General features: G+C 39.1%; 1 protein-coding gene across 1 annotated transcript; it reads left to right on the forward strand.

Moving 5' to 3' along the window:
* The first annotated feature begins 310 nt into the window (after positions 1-310).
* DPPA2 (developmental pluripotency associated 2) lies at positions 311-11,431 on the forward strand. The gene is made up of 8 exons (XM_072811685.1): positions 311-340; positions 508-573; positions 2,428-2,572; positions 4,789-4,955; positions 5,047-5,112; positions 6,017-6,266; positions 8,005-8,200; positions 10,810-11,431. The coding sequence occupies exons 1-8, from the start codon at positions 311-313 to the stop codon at positions 10,916-10,918; spliced, it is 1,029 nt and encodes a 342-aa protein (XP_072667786.1). The 3' UTR covers positions 10,919-11,431.
* Positions 11,432-22,299: the final 10,868 nt, after the last annotated feature.

Raw genomic sequence — 22,299 nt, forward strand, 5'->3', positions numbered from 1 at the left:
AGAGCCAGGCGCCCCTAAAAAATCTTTAAAGTGTATTAAAATGCATTAGGAGTGACATTAATTACCCAATAACTCAACTGTCATATAATGGACAAAATGGTGTAAAAGTGATGAAATCATCACACTGTCAGATAGTGTGGGAGGGGAAAAAGAGGAGGAAGGAAGGAAAGCAGCTCTTCTGGGAAACGGGAAGTAGATAGAGACATTTGCTTATAAAAGGAGAAATTAGACTGGAAGCCCTCAGGTGAAGAGGATTGGAGGGCCCAAGTCCTGACCTTGCTGGCTCTGCCTTCCCCTGAGCGTCCTGGAAATGGAGAACTCGACTTACGACAATGAGCAGGTAAGTTTAGTTCAGAGAGAATGAATCTTCCCACAGATTTCCTTTTCAAAGCCCTTCTACGAACTCTCTAATGTTTTCTTCTCACCACAAATCTTCGCTTCTGGGTGTAAAGAAATATCCCATCTTGGAGTCTCCCCTCTTTGCCAGTGGATTATTTTCTTGCACAGGTTGGGGTGCAGAATGTGTCTGGGTTGAGAGTGGAAAGGGCCAAGATTGCCCTTCCTGGGGTGAAAGTAAGAGATACTTTCTGTAGAAAGACGTGTTGGTAGCTGGACAAGCGAAAAACATCAAGTGAAGAGCAATGATAGAGTGAGAAAAGGTAGTGTGGGGAGGTGAGAAAGTGTGGTGACCAATTTGGTTGCTGTCCTCCGGGAGTGTCTCCTACTCCCAAATAAAGTTATATGATGATGGGCGAGTTACAGCGCAGCTTCGTGCCCCTGCTTATCTCTAGAGTGGGGCAATATTCCCCCGATGACTTGGGGTGAATGTGTGGGAGTGCTCTGAGAGTGTTACACGGGGGTGCCTGGTGGGCTTAGTCTCTGGAGCCTGCGACCCTCCATCTCAGGGTTCTAAGTTTGAGCCCCACCGGGGGCGTGGAGATGACTTAAAAATCGAATTAAAAAAGAAAGAAAGAAAAAGAAAGAAAGAAAGAAAGAAAGAAAGAAAGAAAGAAAGAAAGAAAGAAAGAAAGAAAGAAAGGAAAAGAAAAGTGTTCTACGTATGCAGGATGAGAGTGTGAGCAGTTGGAAGCCACTGAAGAGACTGCATGTGGGAAGGGTGTGGCCCCATCTAATCCACTTGGTTCTTCTGAGAAGAAAGTATTGCACTAGGGCTGGAATGGAGTTTATTCACCACATTTGGGTGGAAACTTAAGCATAAAATACTCTATGACATCGTTCCTTTAATTTTTGAGACTCAGTGACTTAATTTGTAAAATAGGAACACTGACACTACTATAAATGTGCCATGAAGATTAAATGAGAGGAATACAGAAAGCACCTAGCACCCTGCGTGCGTACTATACAAAAACTCGTAAATGTTAGTGCCTTCCTACTTATCATTAAGTTAGATCATTAAGAGAGCTTTGACCGCCCACTCTGTGCTGCGCACTGCATGTGTTGCTGTGATTGCAACAGAGTAAAATATGGATTTGCTCCCTTCAGGTCATGGAGCTGAAATAAAAGCCAGTCTGGCGGGAGCTCAGAAAGCTCAGGGGTTGTGACAGGAATGACAGGCAAAGGTTGGACTCCAGAAATTTGTAGGTCACGCAAGGGAGTTTTGTCTTTAACTTGAATAGCAATGATAAGCCATTGAAGTGTTCCTTTTAAGCTGGAGAGCAATCTGCAGAAAGAATGGTGTCAGAATGGAGTTTGGAATGATAGGAAATTATTGCATCTACCAGTGAGAGTGGATAATGGCTGGAATTGGGAATCGTCGGGAATCATGAAAGATGGGAAGGCAGGAACACATTCCATATAGATTGAGCAGATAAAATGCAAGTACTTGTTTGAGCTGAGGGAGAGGAAGGCCTCGAGGAAGATGGGCGTATCCTTTTTTTTTTTTTTTAAAGATTTTATTTATTTATTCATGAGAGACAGAGAAGGAGGCAGAGACACCGACAGAGGGAGAAGCAGGCTCCATACATGGAGCCTGATGTGGGACTCGATCCTGGGTCTCCAGGATCACGCCCTGGGCTGAAGGCAGGCACCAACCCGGTGAGCCTCCCGGGCTGCCCAGGGCGTATCCTATATACCCACCTATAAATCTACTTTTGTCTATTTCCTCATTGTTTCTCTTATCATCTAAAAATAAATTTTAAAAAATCTTTAAAAATGATCTCTATATCCAACATGGGCCTCGAATTCAACCCCGATATCAAAAGTCACACACTTCATGGACTGAGCCAGCCAGGCACCCCTCTTTTCTTATCAAATAAATGGTTTGCTAATCAATATCAAATTCAAAGAATCGTGAGTCTTCTCTCCAGCAACCTATTGGTTTCTGAGTTTATTAATCGTGCTTTGAAGGTAAGCAGTTTAGTTGCATGGCATCAAATGAGAATCCACGATTGACCCTTACCTTTCCAGAATTTCTCTGAGGAGGCATTAGAGGAAGAAAGTGTGATTCTCACATTGGTTCCAGTTAATGAAGAACTTAATGAAGAACAAATGGAACCAAGTGTTTCTTCAACTTCAGAAGTCAGTCTGAAGATGCCTGGGTCAAGTGATAAAGGTATGAGGGCAGAGATTGCTCTGTTTACTGCTCCCCCAGTGCCGGTAAACCCAGGAAAATGATTTTTCTTTTGTATCCTTGACTGTACAACATCTATCTTAAATCTCACCTTGATGACCTGTGGTAAGAAAGTCCTCTAACTCCTGCACTTCTCATTTGTAGTTACCATGCCTTGCCTTTTAAGACACAAAATATAGGCATCTGGAGTGCCTTGGGCAGAGCATGGTTCTTTTTTTTTTTTAAGATTTTTTTTTTTTTTTTAATTTATTCATGATAGTCACAGAGAGAGAGAGAGACAGAGAGAGAAGCAGAGCGAGAAGCAGGCTCCATGCACCGGGAGTCCGATGTGGGATTCGATCCCGGGTCTCCAGGATCGCGCCCTGGGCCAAAGGCAGGCGCCAAACCGCTGCGCCACCCAGGGATCCCCAGAGCATGGTTCTTATAGTCAGCTAGATATGAATTCAAATTCCCAACTCATGAAGCTTAATCTTGTTTTCCTTTTGGTTGAAACATACTTTACATATCTCTTGTAAAGACTAAGTGATATTTTCCAGCTTTGAGATATAATCAGCATATAACCTTGTGTAATCTTAATGCGTACAATGTGATGGTTGGTTTACATTTATATTGCAAAATAATTGCCAAAAAAAGGTTAATTAGAATATCCATCCTCACACAGCTCCCTATGCCTCACCCTACTCCACAGTAAGAACATTTAAAGATTTGTTCTCAGTGACTTTATTTATTTATTGAGAGAGAGAGAGAAAGAGAGAGCATGCGTGCCTGAGTGAGCACATGGTAGGGGGTGGGAGGTGGGCAGAAGGAGAGGGAGAGAATCTTAAGCAGGCTCCATGCTCAGTGCAGAGCCTGCTGCGGGACTCAATCTCAGGGCCCTGAGATGAGCCGAAATCAAGAGTTGGACACTTAACCCAATTAACCACCCTGTTGCCCCTGCTCTCAGCAACTTTAAAACACACAGCATAATATTGTTAAGAATAATCACTATGCTGTACATTAGATCCCAAAACTTTTTCATCATATAGCTAAAAATTTGTACCCTTTGATCCACATCTTCTCAAATTAGTATTTTGCTTGGTAAGCAATTACTGATCAAATATCTAGGAGATCTTAATGTCATGACCTTTTGAATCTGTTCCTAGTGCTTCACATAAAGGCATCAAATAAGTATTTTCGGAATGATTTTATTTTTGGGCTAAGAGGGGGAAGTGGTTTCCCCAAACTTTAAGGCATATCCCATACACCCACCTGTGAATCTACTTTTGTCCATCCAGGACTTCATTGCAATGTACAGTGACAGGTTATACCTAAGCAGAGTCAGGTGAGATGGGGGTGCTGCTGAGGAAAATGAGATAGGCTGGTGGAATGCAGGACCATGGGTAGTTGGGTGGTTTCTTTGATTTCTCTAGGGACAACTAGGATTTTTGGTTCAAAATCTAGACATTTTGGATTAGCAATACAATATATTGTTCTATCCAAGTGTATGTGGGTGGCTGCAAAAATCAAGTTGCTATATGTAATTTAAAAAACAGAGGATTTAGTGCAGCCCGGGTGGCTCAGCGGTTTAGCTCCGCCTTCAACCCAGGGCCTGATCCTAGAGACCCAGGATCTAGTCCCACTTCCGGCTCCCTGCATGGGGCCTGCTTCTCCCTCTGCCTGTGTCTCTGCCTCTCTCTCTGTGTCTCTCATGAATAAATAAATAAAATCTTAAAAACAACAACAACAACATAGCATTTAGAATTTCAAAATGTAGGTTTGATTTCCAGGTCTGCCATTTTATTTTATTTTATTTTATTTTTTTTTTTTTAATTTTTATTTTTTTAATTTATTTATGATAGTCACACAGAGAGAGAGAGAGAGAGAGAGGCAGAGACACAGACAGAGGGAGAAGCAGGCTCCATACACCGGGAGCCCGACGTGGGATTCGATCCCGGGTCTCCAGGATCAGGCCCTGGGCCAAAGGCAGGCGCCAAACCGCTGCGCCACCCAGGGATCCCCAGGTCTGCCATTTTAATGGAGATGTGATCTTGGGTGAGTCCTTTAATTACAGAATCTATTACTTTATTTCTGATAGAGGAAAGATATTTGGGGTGTATGTGTGTATGCAAATTGGGTTGTAAGGAATTAGAAAGAACTCTGTCAAATTGTAATCTTAAAAATAGTAAGTTATTACTACTTGCATTTCCTTCTTTTCGCAGTTTGTCATCCTCATATAAGTGAACGATTCAAGTTTTGTCCAAAACATAGTTGTTGTTGTAGTACACCAGCGCCTCCTTTGCCAGCCAGTTTGCCTCCAGTTAATAAAGTACGTTGGGACATTTTGCGGAACTGGTGCCAACAACTGAATTTGAGTACCCATGGCCGAGTGAGTACCCTGGTGGGAAACTGAAGCACAGAGCAAGTGTGGGAAGCTTTGTCAATTTGTAATTTTCTTTCCCCCCTCTTAATTTCCTTAGAAAATAGAGGTTTATCTGAGGCTCCAGAAACATGCTTACTCTGAAACACACCAGGAGTGTGACAATGTAAAGGTGAGTGCTTATTGTGAATTGTTCCTTCTGTCTCATCATCCCTATATAAGTTGTATCTCTAAGGCAAGATTTCTCAATCAGGGCTATTGATATTTTGGATAAAGAAGACGCTGTATATATAACACAAAGGAATATTACTCTGCCGTAAAAAATGAAATATTGCCATTTACAATGATATGGATGGACCCAGAGAATATTAGTCAAGTAAGTCAGATGGAAAGACAAATACCATATGATTTCCCTTATATGTGGAATTTAAAAAACCAACCAAACAGAACAGAAACAGACTCATAGAAAAAGAAAAGGGAACAATCTGGAGGTACCCTGAGGAGGAGAGGTGTGGGGGGATGGACAAAATAAAGGATAGGAATTAAAAGGCACTAACTTCCAGTTATGAAGCAAGTAAGACATGGGATGCAATGTCCAGCATAGGGAATATAGTCAGTAATATTATAACAACTTTGTATGGTGACAGATGGTGGGTAGACTTAATGGTGATCACTTGGTAATGTATGTAAATGTCGAATCATTATGTTGTACACCTGAAACTAATATAATATGGTATGCAAACTACACTTCAATTGGAAAATAAAAAGCCTATTGATATTTTGGGCCAAATAATTTATTTTGGTGAGGGGACTGTCTGGTGCACTTTAGGCCTAAACATCCCTGGCCTCTACACACTAAACATCATTGGCAACCCCCTCTGCTTTTCCCACTCAACTACTCTGTTTTAACAATCAAAAATTCCTCCTGGTTGCTCTAAGGGAACTAACAATCTTTTTTTTTTTTTTTTTTGAAACTAACAATCTTAAATCTTACCTACACTTAACACACATGGGTCAATGTTTAGGGCAGTAGCACTTTGCTGAATACTCACCATGAATCCCATTTATAGACTATTCCTGAAACACCACCAGAGGCTAAATCGGAGTCATGTTCGGCAAAATGCAAGATGGTGGCCAAGATTTGGAAAAGTTGTAAGAGTGAGAGAGGCAGGGGGATTAATATAGTCAAAGTGGTAACTTCGGCACAAGAAGGCATGTTGGCAGCATGGTCAAGAATTGCTGCAAGAGCCAGTCAATCCAAGTCTGTGAATTCACGTTCCATTCCTGCTTCTGTTGAGACCTTTCTGCTGCAAGCCTCTGGTAAGATCAACCTTAAAAGAGTGAGCATTGGGGTAGCTGGCTGGTTCAGTTAGTAGAGCATGCAAACTCTTGATCTAATGGCTCATGAGTTCGAGTCCCCCATTGGGTGTGGAACCTATGTTAAAAAAAAAAAGCGTGCTATTCCAGACAGAAGGTTAAATTTTAGTAGTCCCCTACTGAAAGGGAGTAAAAGGGAAAGAGTTACAAATATTGTAGATTGGATATTAGATTTATATAAGAATTATCTTTTCATTGACCAGTAGTCAAGTTTTGCATGGACCAATGTCTAAGCTAGGTGATTAAGTGGTAATCCTTTTTCACCATAAACAGAAGTTCTGGGTGGGAAGAAAGCATAATCTGATAATGTATCCTGATTGACAAGATGAGGGTTGCAACTCTTCTGCTTCATAGAATAATTCTGAGACTTACAAAATACAATTTGACACATTAAAAGTGGGCAGTAATCACTGAAATGTTTGGGGCCCCTGCCCTCTTAAAGGATCTTGAGAGTAACTCAGCCCCACTTTTGGCCAGCTCCTGCTCCTGTGGGTCACAATTCTCTTCATCTCCAGCAGACCCCAACTCAGGCTGGCACAAAGTCCTCCTTTTTGGCTTGAAATCTTTCCCCATCCACCCCATTACCAGAAGTGTCCTGGATTTTTTTTTTTTTTCATTTTAACTATAGGGCTGTTGTTCAGTCACAAGAAATCCAGCCAAAAGGATTTCACAGGGAGCTGAAACTGACCTACTGTGGGCTCCCCATGCTGCACTTCCTTCTGTGAGGAGGCGGGCACTGTGCAGCCACAAAGCTGTCTCTGGAGGACTGCTCTCCCAAAAATGACACTTCTTTCCAATTTTCATTAATGTGCCATATGAAGTAGTATCATCTCACATGCTAACTCAGCCTTTCAGTTCCTCTTCATTCAGCAGTAATTAAGCACCTACTGTGATCCAGGAGTGTGCCTTGCCTTCATGTACTGTGCTAAACACACATAATTTCAACTCTTAGCTTACAGTCTGAATGGAGAGATATTTAAGCTCCCAAGGACTGTTCCTCTCAATTTTTTTTTACTTTTTTATTTTTATTTTTTTAGATTCTATTTATCTGAGAGAGCACGGGTAGAGGGGAGGGACAAGGAAAAGAGAGAGAGGTAGAAGCAGACCCCACTGAGCAGGGAGCCCAACACAGGACTCTATCTCAGGACCTGGGGTTATGACCTGAGCCAAAGGCAGTTGTTTAACTGACTGAGCCACCCAGGTGCTCTGTTCTGTAGACTTCTAAACAAAGATCCTCTTGCCTGTTTTGTGTAGTTGGGGCAGTGCAGTGTAATGGTTGGGCAAATGGGCTGTGAATCAGAATATCTAGATCGAAGTCTTGGCTCGGGGAAAATTATGATATTTAACAAGATAAGCTACAGTTACCTTGCCTGTAAATAAAAGTAAATAGAAGGTAAATATGAATAATGCTCTTAAGAATAAATGTATTTATGCATGTAAACCACTTAGCAAAATCTCCACACAGAATAACCGTTCCAAACAGTTAATTATTATCCCTTGTGGTATATAATTTGCGAAGTCAGATTCTATCTAGTGTCTTTGGTGTACCTTTTTCATACTTTTCATTCAGTTGATTCATTGATAGAATGTAAGAGCAAAACCGAGAGTGACTTCCTAGGAGGTTGGAGTAGGGTGCTTTTACTTGATTTTTGCTGTTTATATTTGCTTCTCTTTCCCTCAGGTGTCAGGTGGTGTGTGGTCCACGGCAGACCTCTCCTTGCAGACACACAAGGTTGGGTTCGCCTGCAGTTTCATGCAGGTCAGGCCTGGGTGCCTGACACTCCCAAAAGGATGATCTCTCTCTTCCTGTTACCTGCCTGCACTTTCCCATCTCCAGGCCTAGAAGATAATATGTTATGCCCTGAATGTGCTAAAAGGTAACCCTTAGTATTTTTCTAAGTATGGTACACAGAAAAGGAGATATCTGGATAGGTTTCTGAATAATTTAGTAGGAGAAGGCAAGAGGGCAATATGCTGTTTTCTTAATTTGCCATTAGATCAGGCAAAAATAGGGAGCAGAAAACTTAATGTAGTGGATTAGAACTCGGATAAATGTGGCTGCTTCTTAGAAACCTTAACAAAGAATCTAAGTTAGGACTTTAACTGCTTCAATTTTAGAGACATGTTTTAAGAAGAAAAAAAAAAAGACTTAAGAATTCACATGTCAGATACTTTACTGGGGACATACAAATTAGTAAGACAAAAATCCACGGAGCACTCTGTAATGAAAAGGAGTAAGATACTATGAAAATGTCTGGGTAGTACCTATATTGGAGTAGCTTGGGGAACCTTCCCAAGGGATTGCATGTACTGGGGAAGAGCCTACCATTTGGAAAGTAATAATTAGGGCAGTCCAGTAGTGGAAACAGCCCATACAAATACATGGAAGTGAAAGAACATGACATATTTAGAAATTGCAAATAGGTCAATATGTTTGAAGCTTATACTGATAAATAAATGGAGGAGGGAGGAGCTGACCATCACAAGTTTGTTCGTTTGTTTTCAAGCTTTATATCTTTTAAAAAATATATTTTATTTACTTATACACAGAGAGAGGCAGAGACACAGGCAGAGGGAGAAGCAGGCTCCCTGCAGAGAGCCAGATGTGGGACTCAAACCCAGGACTCCAGGATCAGGCCCTGAGCCAAAGGCAGATGCTCAAGCTTTATATCTATATAAAAGGTCTCATTATCCTGTGGCTCTTAATTTCTCAGGTCACTTTTGGGACATGGACTCCTTTGAGCATATAACTACACACTCAACATCCAGGGAAATACACACTAGGCATACACATATACCCTGCTTTAGATTTTTACATAGACCATAGCCACCTTAATGTTTGAGTACAAAGCTCAGCTTTTGACAATGGAATTGGAGGTGATATGACATGAGTGTGGAAGGAAACTAAGGCTTTTTTTAGGAAGTGGATTAAAATCTTAGAACAGAAACTAAAGAGACTACTATAATAATTATAGAAAGAGGTGCACCTGGGTGGCTCAGTTGGTTAAGCATCTGCCTTCAACTCAGGTCATGATCTCAGGGTCCTGGGATTGAGTCCCATATTAGGCTCCGTACTCAGCAGGGAATCTGCTTCTCCCTTTGCCACTGCCCCTCCACTTGTGCTCTTTCTCAAATGAATACAATTTTTAAATAAAATAATAATTCTGGAAAGATACAATCTATGAGCTTGGCAAAGAATTTAATGAAGAATGGAACAAACTTAAGAGATGCAGAGTACGGGGAACAGTTGTTATCTTGTTAGATGGAAATGTGGGAGTCCAGTTCAGTGGCCAAGAATGTGATACATGGGACATGATGGTCATGGGTCTAGCATTCCAGGAGAAGTGTAGGCTAGAGAGAAACGGATTTGGGTCTTTGCCATATAAATTGTGCATAGGAGTATGTAGAGAAAAGAACCCAAAAGAGAATCAGCATACGAATGGCAGGCAAGCAATGGAGACCAAAAAGTACAAGTAAGGCTGAGAGAGAAGTGAAAAAAGGAATCAATGGACAGAGAGTTTCAGAAGGAGATGGTTGGTGATGAGATGGCCCTGTAAGACTATGGTTAATGCAGTGCTGTTGGGAATGTGAGTTTAGGACACACAGAAAAAGGTGGCCTTTTTGTGAATATATTGAAAGGGGCTATAGACACAAAATGGGTGGTTTTAAGTTGCAGTAGAACATGTGAAGAACTAGGAACAGGACCTGTTAACCTCTTCTACCTGGATGGAGAATGAGACAGTAGTTGAGGTGGTAATATTAAGGAAGCTTTTTGCTTCCATCCTTCCTTTTCTCCCTTCCTTGCTTTCTTCTTTTCTTTTGTTTCTTTATATTTATAAATGGGAAACCCATGATCCAGTCTGAATAGAGAAGGGGATATGGGAAGAAGCTGCAGGAAGAAAAAGGAAGGTATAAATATAAAGGAAGTGGAACTGGGGCACCTGGCTGGCTCAGTAAGTAGAGTGTGTTACTCTTGATCTCGGGTTTGCGTGTTTGAGCCACACGTTGGGTGTAGATATTACTTATAAATAAATATATTTTGAAGATAAATAAAGGAGCTGGATCTACTTGTAGTATATAGACTATGAGCCCTCATCATAGTAAGTGGACAATCATGTTTCTTTCTTTGCCACAATCTCTTTAACCCACCATCCTTGGGTGGTGGGGTAAACTACTAAGGAACCCCAGAAGTGAATTCCTTATTGCAGTTGGTGCAGAATGGTCTTTTTTTTTTTTTTTTTAAGATTATTTATGTATTTTAAAGAGAGCAGAGCTAGTGAGAACACAAGAGGGGAAGTGGCAGACGGAGAGGGAGAAGCAGGCTCCTCACTGATCAGGGAGCCTGATGTGGGACTCTGTCCCAGGCCCTGAGGTGATGACCCAAGCCAAAGGCAGACGCCCAACTGACTGAGCCACCCAGGCACCCCTGGAATGGTCTATCTTACTCTAACAATTTTTCAAAATTCTTTTCTAAATTTCTTTATAGAAATAAGAAGATGATGAAAAGATTAATTGCACTGGGGAAGGAAAGGCGACCTCGTTCGAACACATCAACACCATTCCCTTTGAATGGGCCATATCTTGATACAGAATAAATGATCGAGAGCCCAGAGCCACCCCTGAATTGCATCCCAGTGTTTGCTGCGCTCTGTCCTAGCCAGCCTCAGCATCGCTTGATAACCTTGAGTATGGATGTGAATGTCTGGATTCTGTACTTGAGGCTTGCCAAGAAGTGACTGCTACCCCTGCTTCAAGTACTTAGTCCTATAGAGTATAACTTAGTTCTGTTTTAATTAATAGATTTTTGAAAGTTTTAGGTTTTCAGAAAAATTGAACAGAAAGTGCAGAGCTCTGAACTAACTGCTCCAACCCCTTCCCCTACTATCAGCAGCCTGCACCAGAGTGGTGCAGTTGTTGAACCCTACATTGACTTACCATTATCACCCAAAGCCCATAGTTTACAACAGGGTTCACTTTGGGACTCCTGGGTGGCTCAGCAGTTGAGCATCCTGCCTTTGGCTCAGGGCATGGTCCCAGGGTCCCAGGGTCCCAGGATCGAGTCCCACATTGGGCTCTCTGCATGAAGCCTGCTTCTCCCTCTGCTTGTGTCTCTGCCTCTCTCTCTGTGTCTCTCATGAGTAAATAAATTAAATCTTAAAAAAAAAAAAACACAAACAGGGTTCACTTTGGTGTTGAACAGTCTATGGGCTTTAACAAGTATATATATATATATTTTTTAATTTATTTTTTATTGATGTTCAATTTTCCAACATATAGAATAACACCCAGTGCTCATCCCATCAAGTGCCCCCCTCAGTGCCCGTCACCCCTTTGACAAGTATATAATGACACCTATATCCACCATTATAGTGTCCTCAAAATAGCTTCCCTGCTCTAAAATTTTCATGTTCCGTCTGTTCAACATTCTTCCCTCCAACTCCTTACCACTCCATAGCTTCGCCTTTTCTAGAGTGTCATACGTTTGGACTCAAATGGTAGCCTTTTCAGACTGGCTGATTTCACAGCAATATGCGTTTAAGATTACTCCTTTTCATGGCTTAATATCCCACTTCTTAGTGCTGAATAGTCCATTTGTCTGCATGCACCTTAGTTTGCTTATTCATTCCCATATTAAGTCATCCAGGCTGCTTCCACCTTTTGGCAATTATGAATAAAGTTGCTACAGGGATGCCTGGGTGGCTCAGTGGTTGAGCATCTGCCTTTGGCTCAGGTCGTGATCCCAGGGTCCTGGGATCGAGTTCTGCATCAGGCTCCCCATGGGGATCCTGCTTTTCCCTCTGCCTGTGTCTCTCCCTTTCTCTGTGTGTCTCTCATGAATAAACAAAATCTTAAAAAACAAAAACAAAAACAAACTGCTAACATTCGTGTGCAGATTGTTTTGCAGGCATAACGTTTTCAACTTATATAAATGCCTATCAGCATGATTCCTGGATCATGGGGTACAGTATGTTTAGTTTTATAAGAAACTGCTGAACTGTCTCCCAAAGTGGCTGCACCATTTTCCATTCCCACCAGCAATGATTATTCTCATTGCTCCATATCCTTAGCAGCATTTGGTGGTATCAGTGCTTTGGATTTTGGCTATCCTAATGGGTGTGTGGAAGTATCATTTTAATTTGCACGTTCCTAATGACCTGCAATGTGCAGCATCATTTCACATGCTTTGTCATCTGTATATTTTTGGTGAGATATCTAGGTTTTTTTGCCTGTTTTTTCATCTGTCATTTTCTTATTGTTGGGTTTTAAGAGTTCTTTTGTATTTGGAGTGATAGTCTTTTATTAAATAAGTCATACTTTTCCTAGTCTGGCTTGTCTTCTCTTTCTCTTGATTACTTTATATATTCAGATTATTGATATAAATGGCTTAAAATCTGTATTTGTTTTCATTGCCCTTTTTTATGTGTTATATAAGTTTTTAATGATCAAGCTCTTATATACCAAGGCTATATTGCTACTATTGCAATCTTTTTAAAAATTGGGAGTATAGCTGACAAAATATTCTATTAGTTTCAGGTGTACAACATAGTGCTTTGACATTTACATACAAAATGCTCACTAGGATAATAGTTACCATCTGTCACCATATAGTTATTTTAGTATTACCGACTATATTCCCCATGCTGTACTTGTTACTCTGGACTTACTATAACTGAAAGTTCATACCTCTTAATCCCCCTTAATCCTCTTATTTTGTCTATCCCCCAACCCCCTCCCCTCTGACAACCACCATTTTGTTCTCTGTTTATTGTTTGTCTTTTAAATTCTCTATATAAGTGAAATTGTTTTTATCCTTCTCTGACTTATTTTACTTAGCATACAATACCTTCTAGGTCCATACATCTTGCAAATGGCACAGTATTTCTTATGGTTGAATAATACTCCATTATATATATATAAGTATATATATATACTTATATATACACACACTGCATCTTTATCCATTCACCTGTTAATGGACCTGGGTTGCTTCTGTATCTTGGCTATTGTCCAATGAACATAGGGGTGCATATTTTTTTGAATGACTGTTTCCATTTTCTTTGGGTAAGTACCCAGAAGTGGACTTTCTGGATCATATGGTAGTTCTATTTTTAGTTTTTTGTGGACCTTCAAAACCGTTTTCCGTAGCAGCTGCACCAGTTTACATTCCTAGCAACAGTACACACCTATCAGAATAGGCATAATCCAAAGCACTATATAATCCAATATACTCTCAAAAAACATGCTGAATTCAAAAGCATACTAAAAGGATCGTATACTGCCAAGTGGGATTTATCCCTGCAATATAAGGGTGGTCCAATTGATGAAAATCAAAGTAATGTGCCTATTAATAGAATGAAGAAAAACAACACCTCGATGAAAAAGGCCTTTAACAAAATTCAACACCCTTTTATGATGAAAACATTAAAGAAGTAAAGAAGCAAGGAATAGAAGGGAACTTCCTCAACATGATAGGGGGGCATATAGGAAAAGCCTGTAACTAATACACTCCGTGGTAAAAGGTTGAGAGTTTTTCTAAACTTAGGAATAAGAAAAGAATGCCCATTTTCACCACTTTGATTCAATATAATACTAGAATTTCTAACCAGAGAAGTTAGACTAGAGAAAAAGTAGGTATCTTTAAAGTCATCTACATTGGAAAGGCAGAAGTAAAACTATACACAGATGACATATTCCATATAGAAAAATCACCCCTCAAGAAACTTAATACAGCAAATACTCAGAATATAAAAATCACAATATATCAATTTGGGTTTTTTTTTAAGAACTTAATTTATATAGAGAGCAGGAGCAGAGGGAGAGGCAATCCCAAGCAGACTCCACGCTGAGCGCAGAGCTCGAGGTAGGGTTCTCTCCCAGGACTCTGAGATCATAACCTAAGCTGAAATCAAGAGTTGGATGCTTAACTGACTGAGCCATCCAGGTGCTCCAGTATCAGTTTTACTCAAATACTAGCAGTGATGATCTGAAAAGGAAATTAAGACAATGATTCCATTGACAGTAACATCGAGAATAGTATAAACTAAGGAATAAACTTAAGGAATTGTACAGTGAAGACTACAAAACATTGCTGAAATTACTTTTCCCTCTTAGTTCATTAGTGTGGTAAAATACACTGATCTATTTTAAACATAGAAACGGCCTTGTACTTTTTATACTGCTAGCTTACAATGGTGCATTGTCTTAGTACGTTTTAATATATTTGAAAAATTTTGCTGCAAAGAAGAGTTGAAAGAATAGAAACAATTCACTGTTTGTTAATATTTTTGCCACATTGATGAAATTTTTTCTATTTGGTTTTGGCAGATTACCTTGGGAGAAAAAGTAAATAGACACGTTTTTTGCCCCTCAATACGTCAGCATTCACCTTCTAAAAATAAGGACATTCTTTTACATAATCACAGTACCATTATCAAACCTTAGAAACAGTCATTGCATAACATAATATCTAGTTCATATTCAAATATGCTTAATTGTCCCCAAAATACTTTTTGTCCTTTTAAAACTCCAGGATTCAATAGAGTTTCAGACATTCTTTTTGATTGTAGTATCTATTTCCTTTTTAATCAAGAAAGTTCTCTCTTTTCTTTTAATATTAACTTTTTGGAGAGAAAAGATCATTTTTCTTGTACAATATACCACATTCTGGATTGTTTCCTCATGGTTTTTATTGACTCATTCACTGTTGTTTCCTATAAACTCAATATTAAAGCCAGTGTTTTGATTAGATTCAGATAAAACACTTTTGGCAGGAATACTTCATAAGACTGAGGACTTCATACTGCATTGCACGAGAAGGTACATAATTCAGATTATTTCATTATATTAAAAATTATTAAAAATGTTATGCTATTAAAATGATGACCACTAGAATTCTCTAAGGTCTATGGGCAGTTTTCATTTTTAAATTTGTAACTATTCTGTAGGGTGGTACCTTGACACCATGTGACTATCTTGCCCCTTGGCAATTCTTCACAGTGAACTTAGCATCCGATTGTCATCACTGGCCCTTTCCCTGCCTCTATGCTTACCTGGGTTTTTTGGGGTTTGTGAGTTTTTTTAGATTTTATTTATTCATAAGAGACACAGAAAGAGAGAGAGGCAGAGACACAGGCAGAAGGAGAAGCAGGCTCCCTGCGGGGAGCCTGACGTGGGACTCGATCCCAAGACCTTGTGATCATGACCTGAGCCAAAGGCAGATGCTCAACCACTGAGCCACTCAGGTGCCCCAGTAATGAAGAATTCAATAGCAGTTAAAGGATACACACATTCTTAAGATGGGAAAGTGCTCTGGCCCAGAATTAGCAAGTGCACCAGGGTTAGGGGTGCCTTTTCTTTTTATGTTTGTATAGGTTATGGGTAATTACTAGAGCAGTCCCTAACTGAGGTTGCTTCCGATCATCTAAAGGACTCCTCCTACAGGTGGGGAGGAGCTTTTTGGCCCTATATAGTCCTTGTTGGAACTGTATGGAAACCACGATGTAAATGTGTTATAATGAAGCTGTAGGTTACTGTAGGGCACCGGTTAGAGGGAAGGGCATATGAATACTTCCTGGTGCTTTTTCTAGGTGTTTGTGTACTAGAGGATGGATGGCAGTTTTTCAATTTTTATCTTTTAATGGTGGAAAAAGTCCCCTTTCCTGCTTGTATCTAGCTAACTGCCTACTCTATCACAATGGTTATTCATATCTGAATCAATTATTACCTTAACAGTTGTAAAATCTTTTTGGTCTTAATTCCTTTTTTTTTTTTTTAAGCTGGCTTCCTTTTTTTTTTTTTAAGCTGGCCTTCTATTGTAAACTCTTCTTTTTGAGGACCATTTAAATTAATTTATTTTTTAATTTAAAAAAATGTTTTTAAATTTAACTTTTTGGTATGTGCTATGACCAATTGATATGTATTTATAAATTTAAGTTTCTTTCTGTATTTATTTTTAGTAATCTCTATATCCAGTGTGGGGCTGGAACTCAGGATTCCAAGATCAAGAGTCACATACTCTTCCAACTGATCCAGCCAGGTGCCCCGCAATTAGTATTATTACGATGCATTAAGATATTCTTGGACTCAGTTAGTTTATATTTTATTTAAAATTGTTGTATTACACGAATGATTTTTCACATACTGACCTAACTGGCTTTATAGATTATAATGGGTGTGTTAACAGTTTGGACATGTTATCTCCTTTCTATTTTATGGAACAAGTTGTGTAGTAAGGGAATTTAGCATTTGAATGTGGAATTCACATGTAAAATCATCTAGGCAAGGATTTTTATTGAGAGGACAAAGTATGTGGTTATCATTTCGATTTCTTTAACCATTATTGGTTTATTCAAGTTTTCTATATTTTTATGCTACCTGTTTCATCTTATATTTTTTTTCCTAGAACTTTGTTTCTTCCAAATTTTCAAAGTCATCACAACATTTTTTGTTGCTGTTGTTCACCATCAGTTGTTCACTGAATCTCTTTCAGATTCTCTATTTGATTTCTCTCATTTTCTTATTCTGCCTTTAGTTAGAGATTCATTCTTCTAATTAATCTTTCCAAAGAATAGTGTTTAGTTGGGATTCTTTAGGAGGCAGATTCTGAGACAGAGTGCAGGATACAGAATGTTGGGGAGCCCTCTGGGATCAACACACAAAGAAAGGAAAGGGAGACAGCAGACTGGAGAGAGGGAAATCAGACTGCGATGCAGGCCTGAATCAAAGCCTTGGCCAACCTCTGAGGGGAGTTCTAGAGATAAAATATCAGGGTTGGCTTACTGTGGGTTTATTGTTTGTGCACTACACCGTAGCCAAGTTAGTCATTGGTTGTGGGCTGCTCAGGGAAGGCCATGACCTTGGGCAAGGGCATTCATCTGCCAGTGGGAGGCTCTCCCAGGGGTTAGCTGTCTCCACAACACTCCTTCAATGAAGGGGAACCTGGAGAACTCAAGTCCAAGTTCACTACAGTTGATGTCTCTGATTTTGGTCATTCTCTGCCTTGCTGTTTTTTGTGGGTTTTCTTTTTTTCCACCTTGCTATTTTGTTTTCCACTTCCTTAATTTCTGTTATTATCTTAATATTTTTTCCTTCTTCCATGGTTCTTTGAATTTATTCATTTGTTTTCCTAGCCTGAGTTGTAATTTTCCTTAAGTTAAATTATTGGCTCACTTATATTCCATCTTTCTGTTCTGATCAATATTTTTATTTTATTTTATTTTTTAAATTTTTATTTATTTATGATAGAGAGAGAGAGAGGCAGAGACACAGGCTGAGGGAGAAGCAGGCTCCATGCACCGGGAGCCTGATGTGGGATTCGATCCCGGGTCTCCAGGATCGCGCCCTGGGCCAAAGGCAGGCGCCAAACTGCTGCGCCACCCAGGGATCCCTGATCAATATTTTTAAAGCTAGAAATTTCCTCACAAGAACTGCCCTAATTCTGGGAAGTTCTCAATCGTTATTTCTTCCTCCCCTGTATTTATGCTTTTCTCTTCCTCCAGGGCTCCTAATAAATATTGTTAGCTTTCTTCCTTTATAGCTCTTAATTTCTCTTTCATAATTTTATCTTGGGTTTCTGTCTGGAAGACCAGGACTGGTAAGCATTTGTCAGATGGAAAGAGTCCTGAATAGGAATCCCTAGGTTCTTCTCTCTCTTCTAATACATGAACCATGTAAGTGCCTGGAATAAATTTGTGCTAACATGAAAGGCACTTACTCCTCCTCAGCAAGCCAGTGAGATTCCCACCACCTCCAGAATCACCCAAAGGCAGAGAAAATACAGCACATGCCTTCTGACTCAGCTGGATCTCCAGACTGCTTTGCTCTTCTTTTCCATTAGCATTTATATCCAATCATCCAACAGAACAAATGGCTTCTAGCTTTTATACTCTTCTATTTCAGAGTTATGTTTTTAAACTTAGCTGTCTGCAATTTCTCATACTTGCTTTAGCTCTGGGTGAGGGAGGGGAGAAGGACAGAAAAGGATGTTAAGGTCCTAAGTAAGCACTTAATCTCACTCTTTACACTTCTATTGCTTGCATTTAGGGCTCTACAAGCTTGAGAATAGGAGTGTTTCTGACCTGCCATATATTTTGTAGAATTAAACTTTAGAAGCTACTCTGAACTCAGGCTATTGATGGTTAATGGCACAGTCATCCAATAGTCGGTCTATTTTACAGAGAGCCGAAAAAGAAAGATCAAATGTCACAGCTTCCCCGTAGAGCTCATAGTTGGGCTCTCAGGACAAAATAGACCGAGGGCAAAGTACCAGGAGGTTTGTCTTCCAAAAATGTCATAAATGAATTGTCTTCTAGTGTAAACATTTCTTGCCTAAAGACCAGTACAGAATTAAAAAACACACATGATATCATCAGTCTTTGAAATAACTAGGAAGGAGTCTAACTCAATAACCCAAAGAAAGTCAACGCTGGCTATGTTATTTACTGTTTACTATTTCAGTATGTCATTCTTTTTTCATTAAAAGTTGTACTTTTTCTTTTTTTTTTCTTATTGTTGTACACCAAAGACCCAAAATCAATGAGTATAGCTAGAAGCTACTCTTGATTTGTATTTACAATTCCAGGTTTGCCTCTAGGTACTACAGAAAGAAGGATGCACTTTCAGACCTGTAACCTAGGATGAAGAGGAGATCATTTTAATGAATCTGTGATTTACAACATGGGATCATAGTGATTAGGATTCCATAGTGAGGAATGTTGCCCGAGTGAGACAACCCCATCCAAAGACATCTTTTTTAAGGACTGAAAAGCCACTCACATAAAGATGCTGCAACTGGGCTTTTATTTGTTCATTCTTTGTGTCTTAATGATCCTTCAAGGAACAAGGCTTTGTTTATCTCTGATGGTACAAATTGATTAGAAACACTCATGCTGACATATGGTTGGAGGCACAGACAAATGAAAGACAATATTGCAGATGGGACAGATAAGGGAGGGGTGCCTAACTCAAAGGAGGGGAATGAGTCTCCTCAAACTTAATCTTGGAGACCAGGGTAAAGAGATTAAGAATGGCTTATACCTATTAGTGACCTCTGTGCAGGGGTTGTTAGGAGGGACTCTGGTTAAAAAAAAATAGGCATAGTCCCTGGCCCTACATAGTGCATAGGATAGTAGAGAAGACATATTATACAATGTACAAATGGAGATCCAACTATTATGAAGAAAATAGGGGCCAACAGTCAGTACTAAAGGGGAACTTCTATCATTGGTAGTTAGGGAAAGACTTCTTAATAAGTCATATCTGGACTCAAAGAAGGAAAAGGACCCATTCAGAAAACTGAGGCCTAGGATGGCTAATAATTTGCCTAACAAACAGAATCAATACTTTTAAAATCCAGAATTCAAATTAAGTTGGCTTAATGCCAAAGCCATAATTGCTATCTAATGATTCAATGTTTCCTCAGAAAGCAGACTTCTCAAGGTCAGAGGCTGTATTTTTATTACCCTATCTTAAATCTAGCACATAGTAGGTACTTATCAAATAAATGCATTTGAAATATGGAGACTTTCATAGTAGAAGAAGAGAACATCATTACATTATGGTGGTACAAAACTCTCAAGTTGCAGTAAAGGTATATGGTCTTTTTCTGTCCTTCTTAAGTTTTTTTTTGTGTATCCTTCCAAAATATTAAATGTGTATTCAGGTAAAATTATCATTTATAATCTTTCATTCTTACAAAAATACTACAATAAATAATTTTGTGTACATGTTAGTTTGTATCATCATGAGTCTATTTTCATGATAAATTTCTAGAAGTGGAATTGCTAAGTAAAAGTATGGATATTAGCAATCAAAAATTTATTGCTAGATTGTCTTCCATTGTGATTAGCCCAGTGTATACTTCTCATTCCATAATGATAAGAAGGCTCATTTTTTTTTACTCTTTCACCAACTGAGTGTAAAATCAAATTTTAAGCATTGTCAGTCTGATAACTGAAAATGGCATATCTGTAGAGGATTTTTTTGTCTAAAGTTTTTATTAGTTTCAGATTATGGAAAAATTGTGAAAACAAACAGAATGTTTTTGTATATGCCAGACCAATTTTCCTTACTATTAACATTTTACATTAGTATGGCACATTTATTACAATTAATGAACCAATATTGATGTTATTTTTCACTAAATTCCATACTTTATTCAGATATCCTCAGTTTTTACTAAAGTCCTTTTTCTATTCCTGAATCCCATTCACAATAGCATTTTGCAGTTGTCAAGTCTCAGACTTCTCTTGGCTATGATAATTTCTCAGATCTTCCTTATTTTTGATGACCTGGAGTATTAATCAGGTACTTTATAGAATGTCCCTCTATTCAGATTAGTCTGATATTTTTCTCATGAATAGATTGGGATTATGAGATTTGGAGAAGACCACGGAGGTAAATTGCCATTCTCATCATATCACATCAAGAGTACATACTATCCTGCCGCTCCTGGGTGGTTCAGTTGGTTAAGCATCAGACTCTTGATTTCTGCTCAGGTCATGGTCTCAGAATGTCGAGATCCAGGAATACCTGGGTGGCTCAGGGCGTGATCCTGGGGTCCTGGGATCGAGTCCTGCATCAGGCTCCCTGCAAGGAGTCTGCTTCTGTCTCTACCCCTCTGTGTCTCTCATGAATAAATAAAATCTTTTTTTTTTTTTTTTATGATAGTCACACAGAGAGAGAGAGAGAGAGGCAGAGACACAGACAGAAGGAGAAGCAGGCTCCATGCACCGGGAGCCCGATGTGGGATTCGATCCCGGGTCTCCAGGATCGTGCCCTGGGCCAAAGGCAGGCGCCAAACCGCTGCGCCACCCAGGGATCCCCGAATAAATAAAATCTTTTAAAAAAATAAAAGAATCTCGAGATCAAGCCCTGAGTCAGGGTCTGTGGTCAGCTCAGAGTCTCCTGGAGATTCTCTTTCTCTTTCTGCCCTTTCCCCACCCCAATGCATGCTCTCTCTCTGTAAAAAAAATAAATACATCTTTGAAAAAAAAAAAAAAGGTACACACTATCCCAGCATCTGACTGGCTCAATCACTGGAGCATGTGACTCTTGATCTCAGGGTTGTGAGTTTGAACCTCATGTTGGGCGGAGAAGTTATTTAAAAATAAAAATCTTAAAAAGAAAAGAAAAGAGTATATATTATCAATATGATTTCCCTGTTGATGTTGACCTTGATTAACTGACTGAAGTATTGTTTGTAAGTTTTCTCCACCATAAGGTTACTTTTCTCCTGCATCCTTTCCAAGCTTTACTGTTTGGAAGGAAGTCACTATGTGTGGCCTTCTGTAAAAAGAATTATGCTCCACCTCCTTGAGGAAGGATTATCAAAACATTGTTGAAATTCAACTGCATGGGAGATTATCTATATAGTTTTAATTTGTTGATTATTATAGAAGTTGAGCATTTTTTCATAATTTTGAATCATTTCCATTTCCTTTCTCTTTAAATTATTTGTTCAAATTTGTTGTCCCATTTTTTTCTCCCAATTTCTGTTTTGTTTTCCATACCAAACCTTTTTGTTTTTATATAGTTGAATTTATCAATCTTTTTTTTTCTTAGTATTTTTGGATTTTGTGTCATACTTAGAAAACCTTTATTCATTCCTAGATTTTATATATACACAAACAGAAATATATAAATATTTGTGATTTATTCTGATTACGTTCAGATGTTCATTTTATTTATTTGCTTATTTCCTTTTGAGGTTCATTTTAAATATGTAATTCTTTGATCTACTTGGAATGTTTTCTGATGTAAGGTGGGAGCTACAAACTCAACTTTTTAGATGTAATTCCTTTATTTATTTATTTGTTTATTTTATGTATTTCACCATGGTGGGGGAGATCAATTTTATATACAGTTTTGCACACACACACACACACACACACACCCCTTTTTGCTGTTGTTACTTATACTTGCTACTGTTTATTATGTTGGACTCAGCTGGTTTTTGAAATTCTAAGATGGCTTCCCA

The sequence above is a fragment of the Canis lupus genome, chromosome 35 (assembly GCF_048164855.1).
Source record: "Canis lupus baileyi chromosome 35, mCanLup2.hap1, whole genome shotgun sequence".
Lineage (NCBI taxonomy): Eukaryota > Metazoa > Chordata > Mammalia > Carnivora > Canidae > Canis > Canis lupus.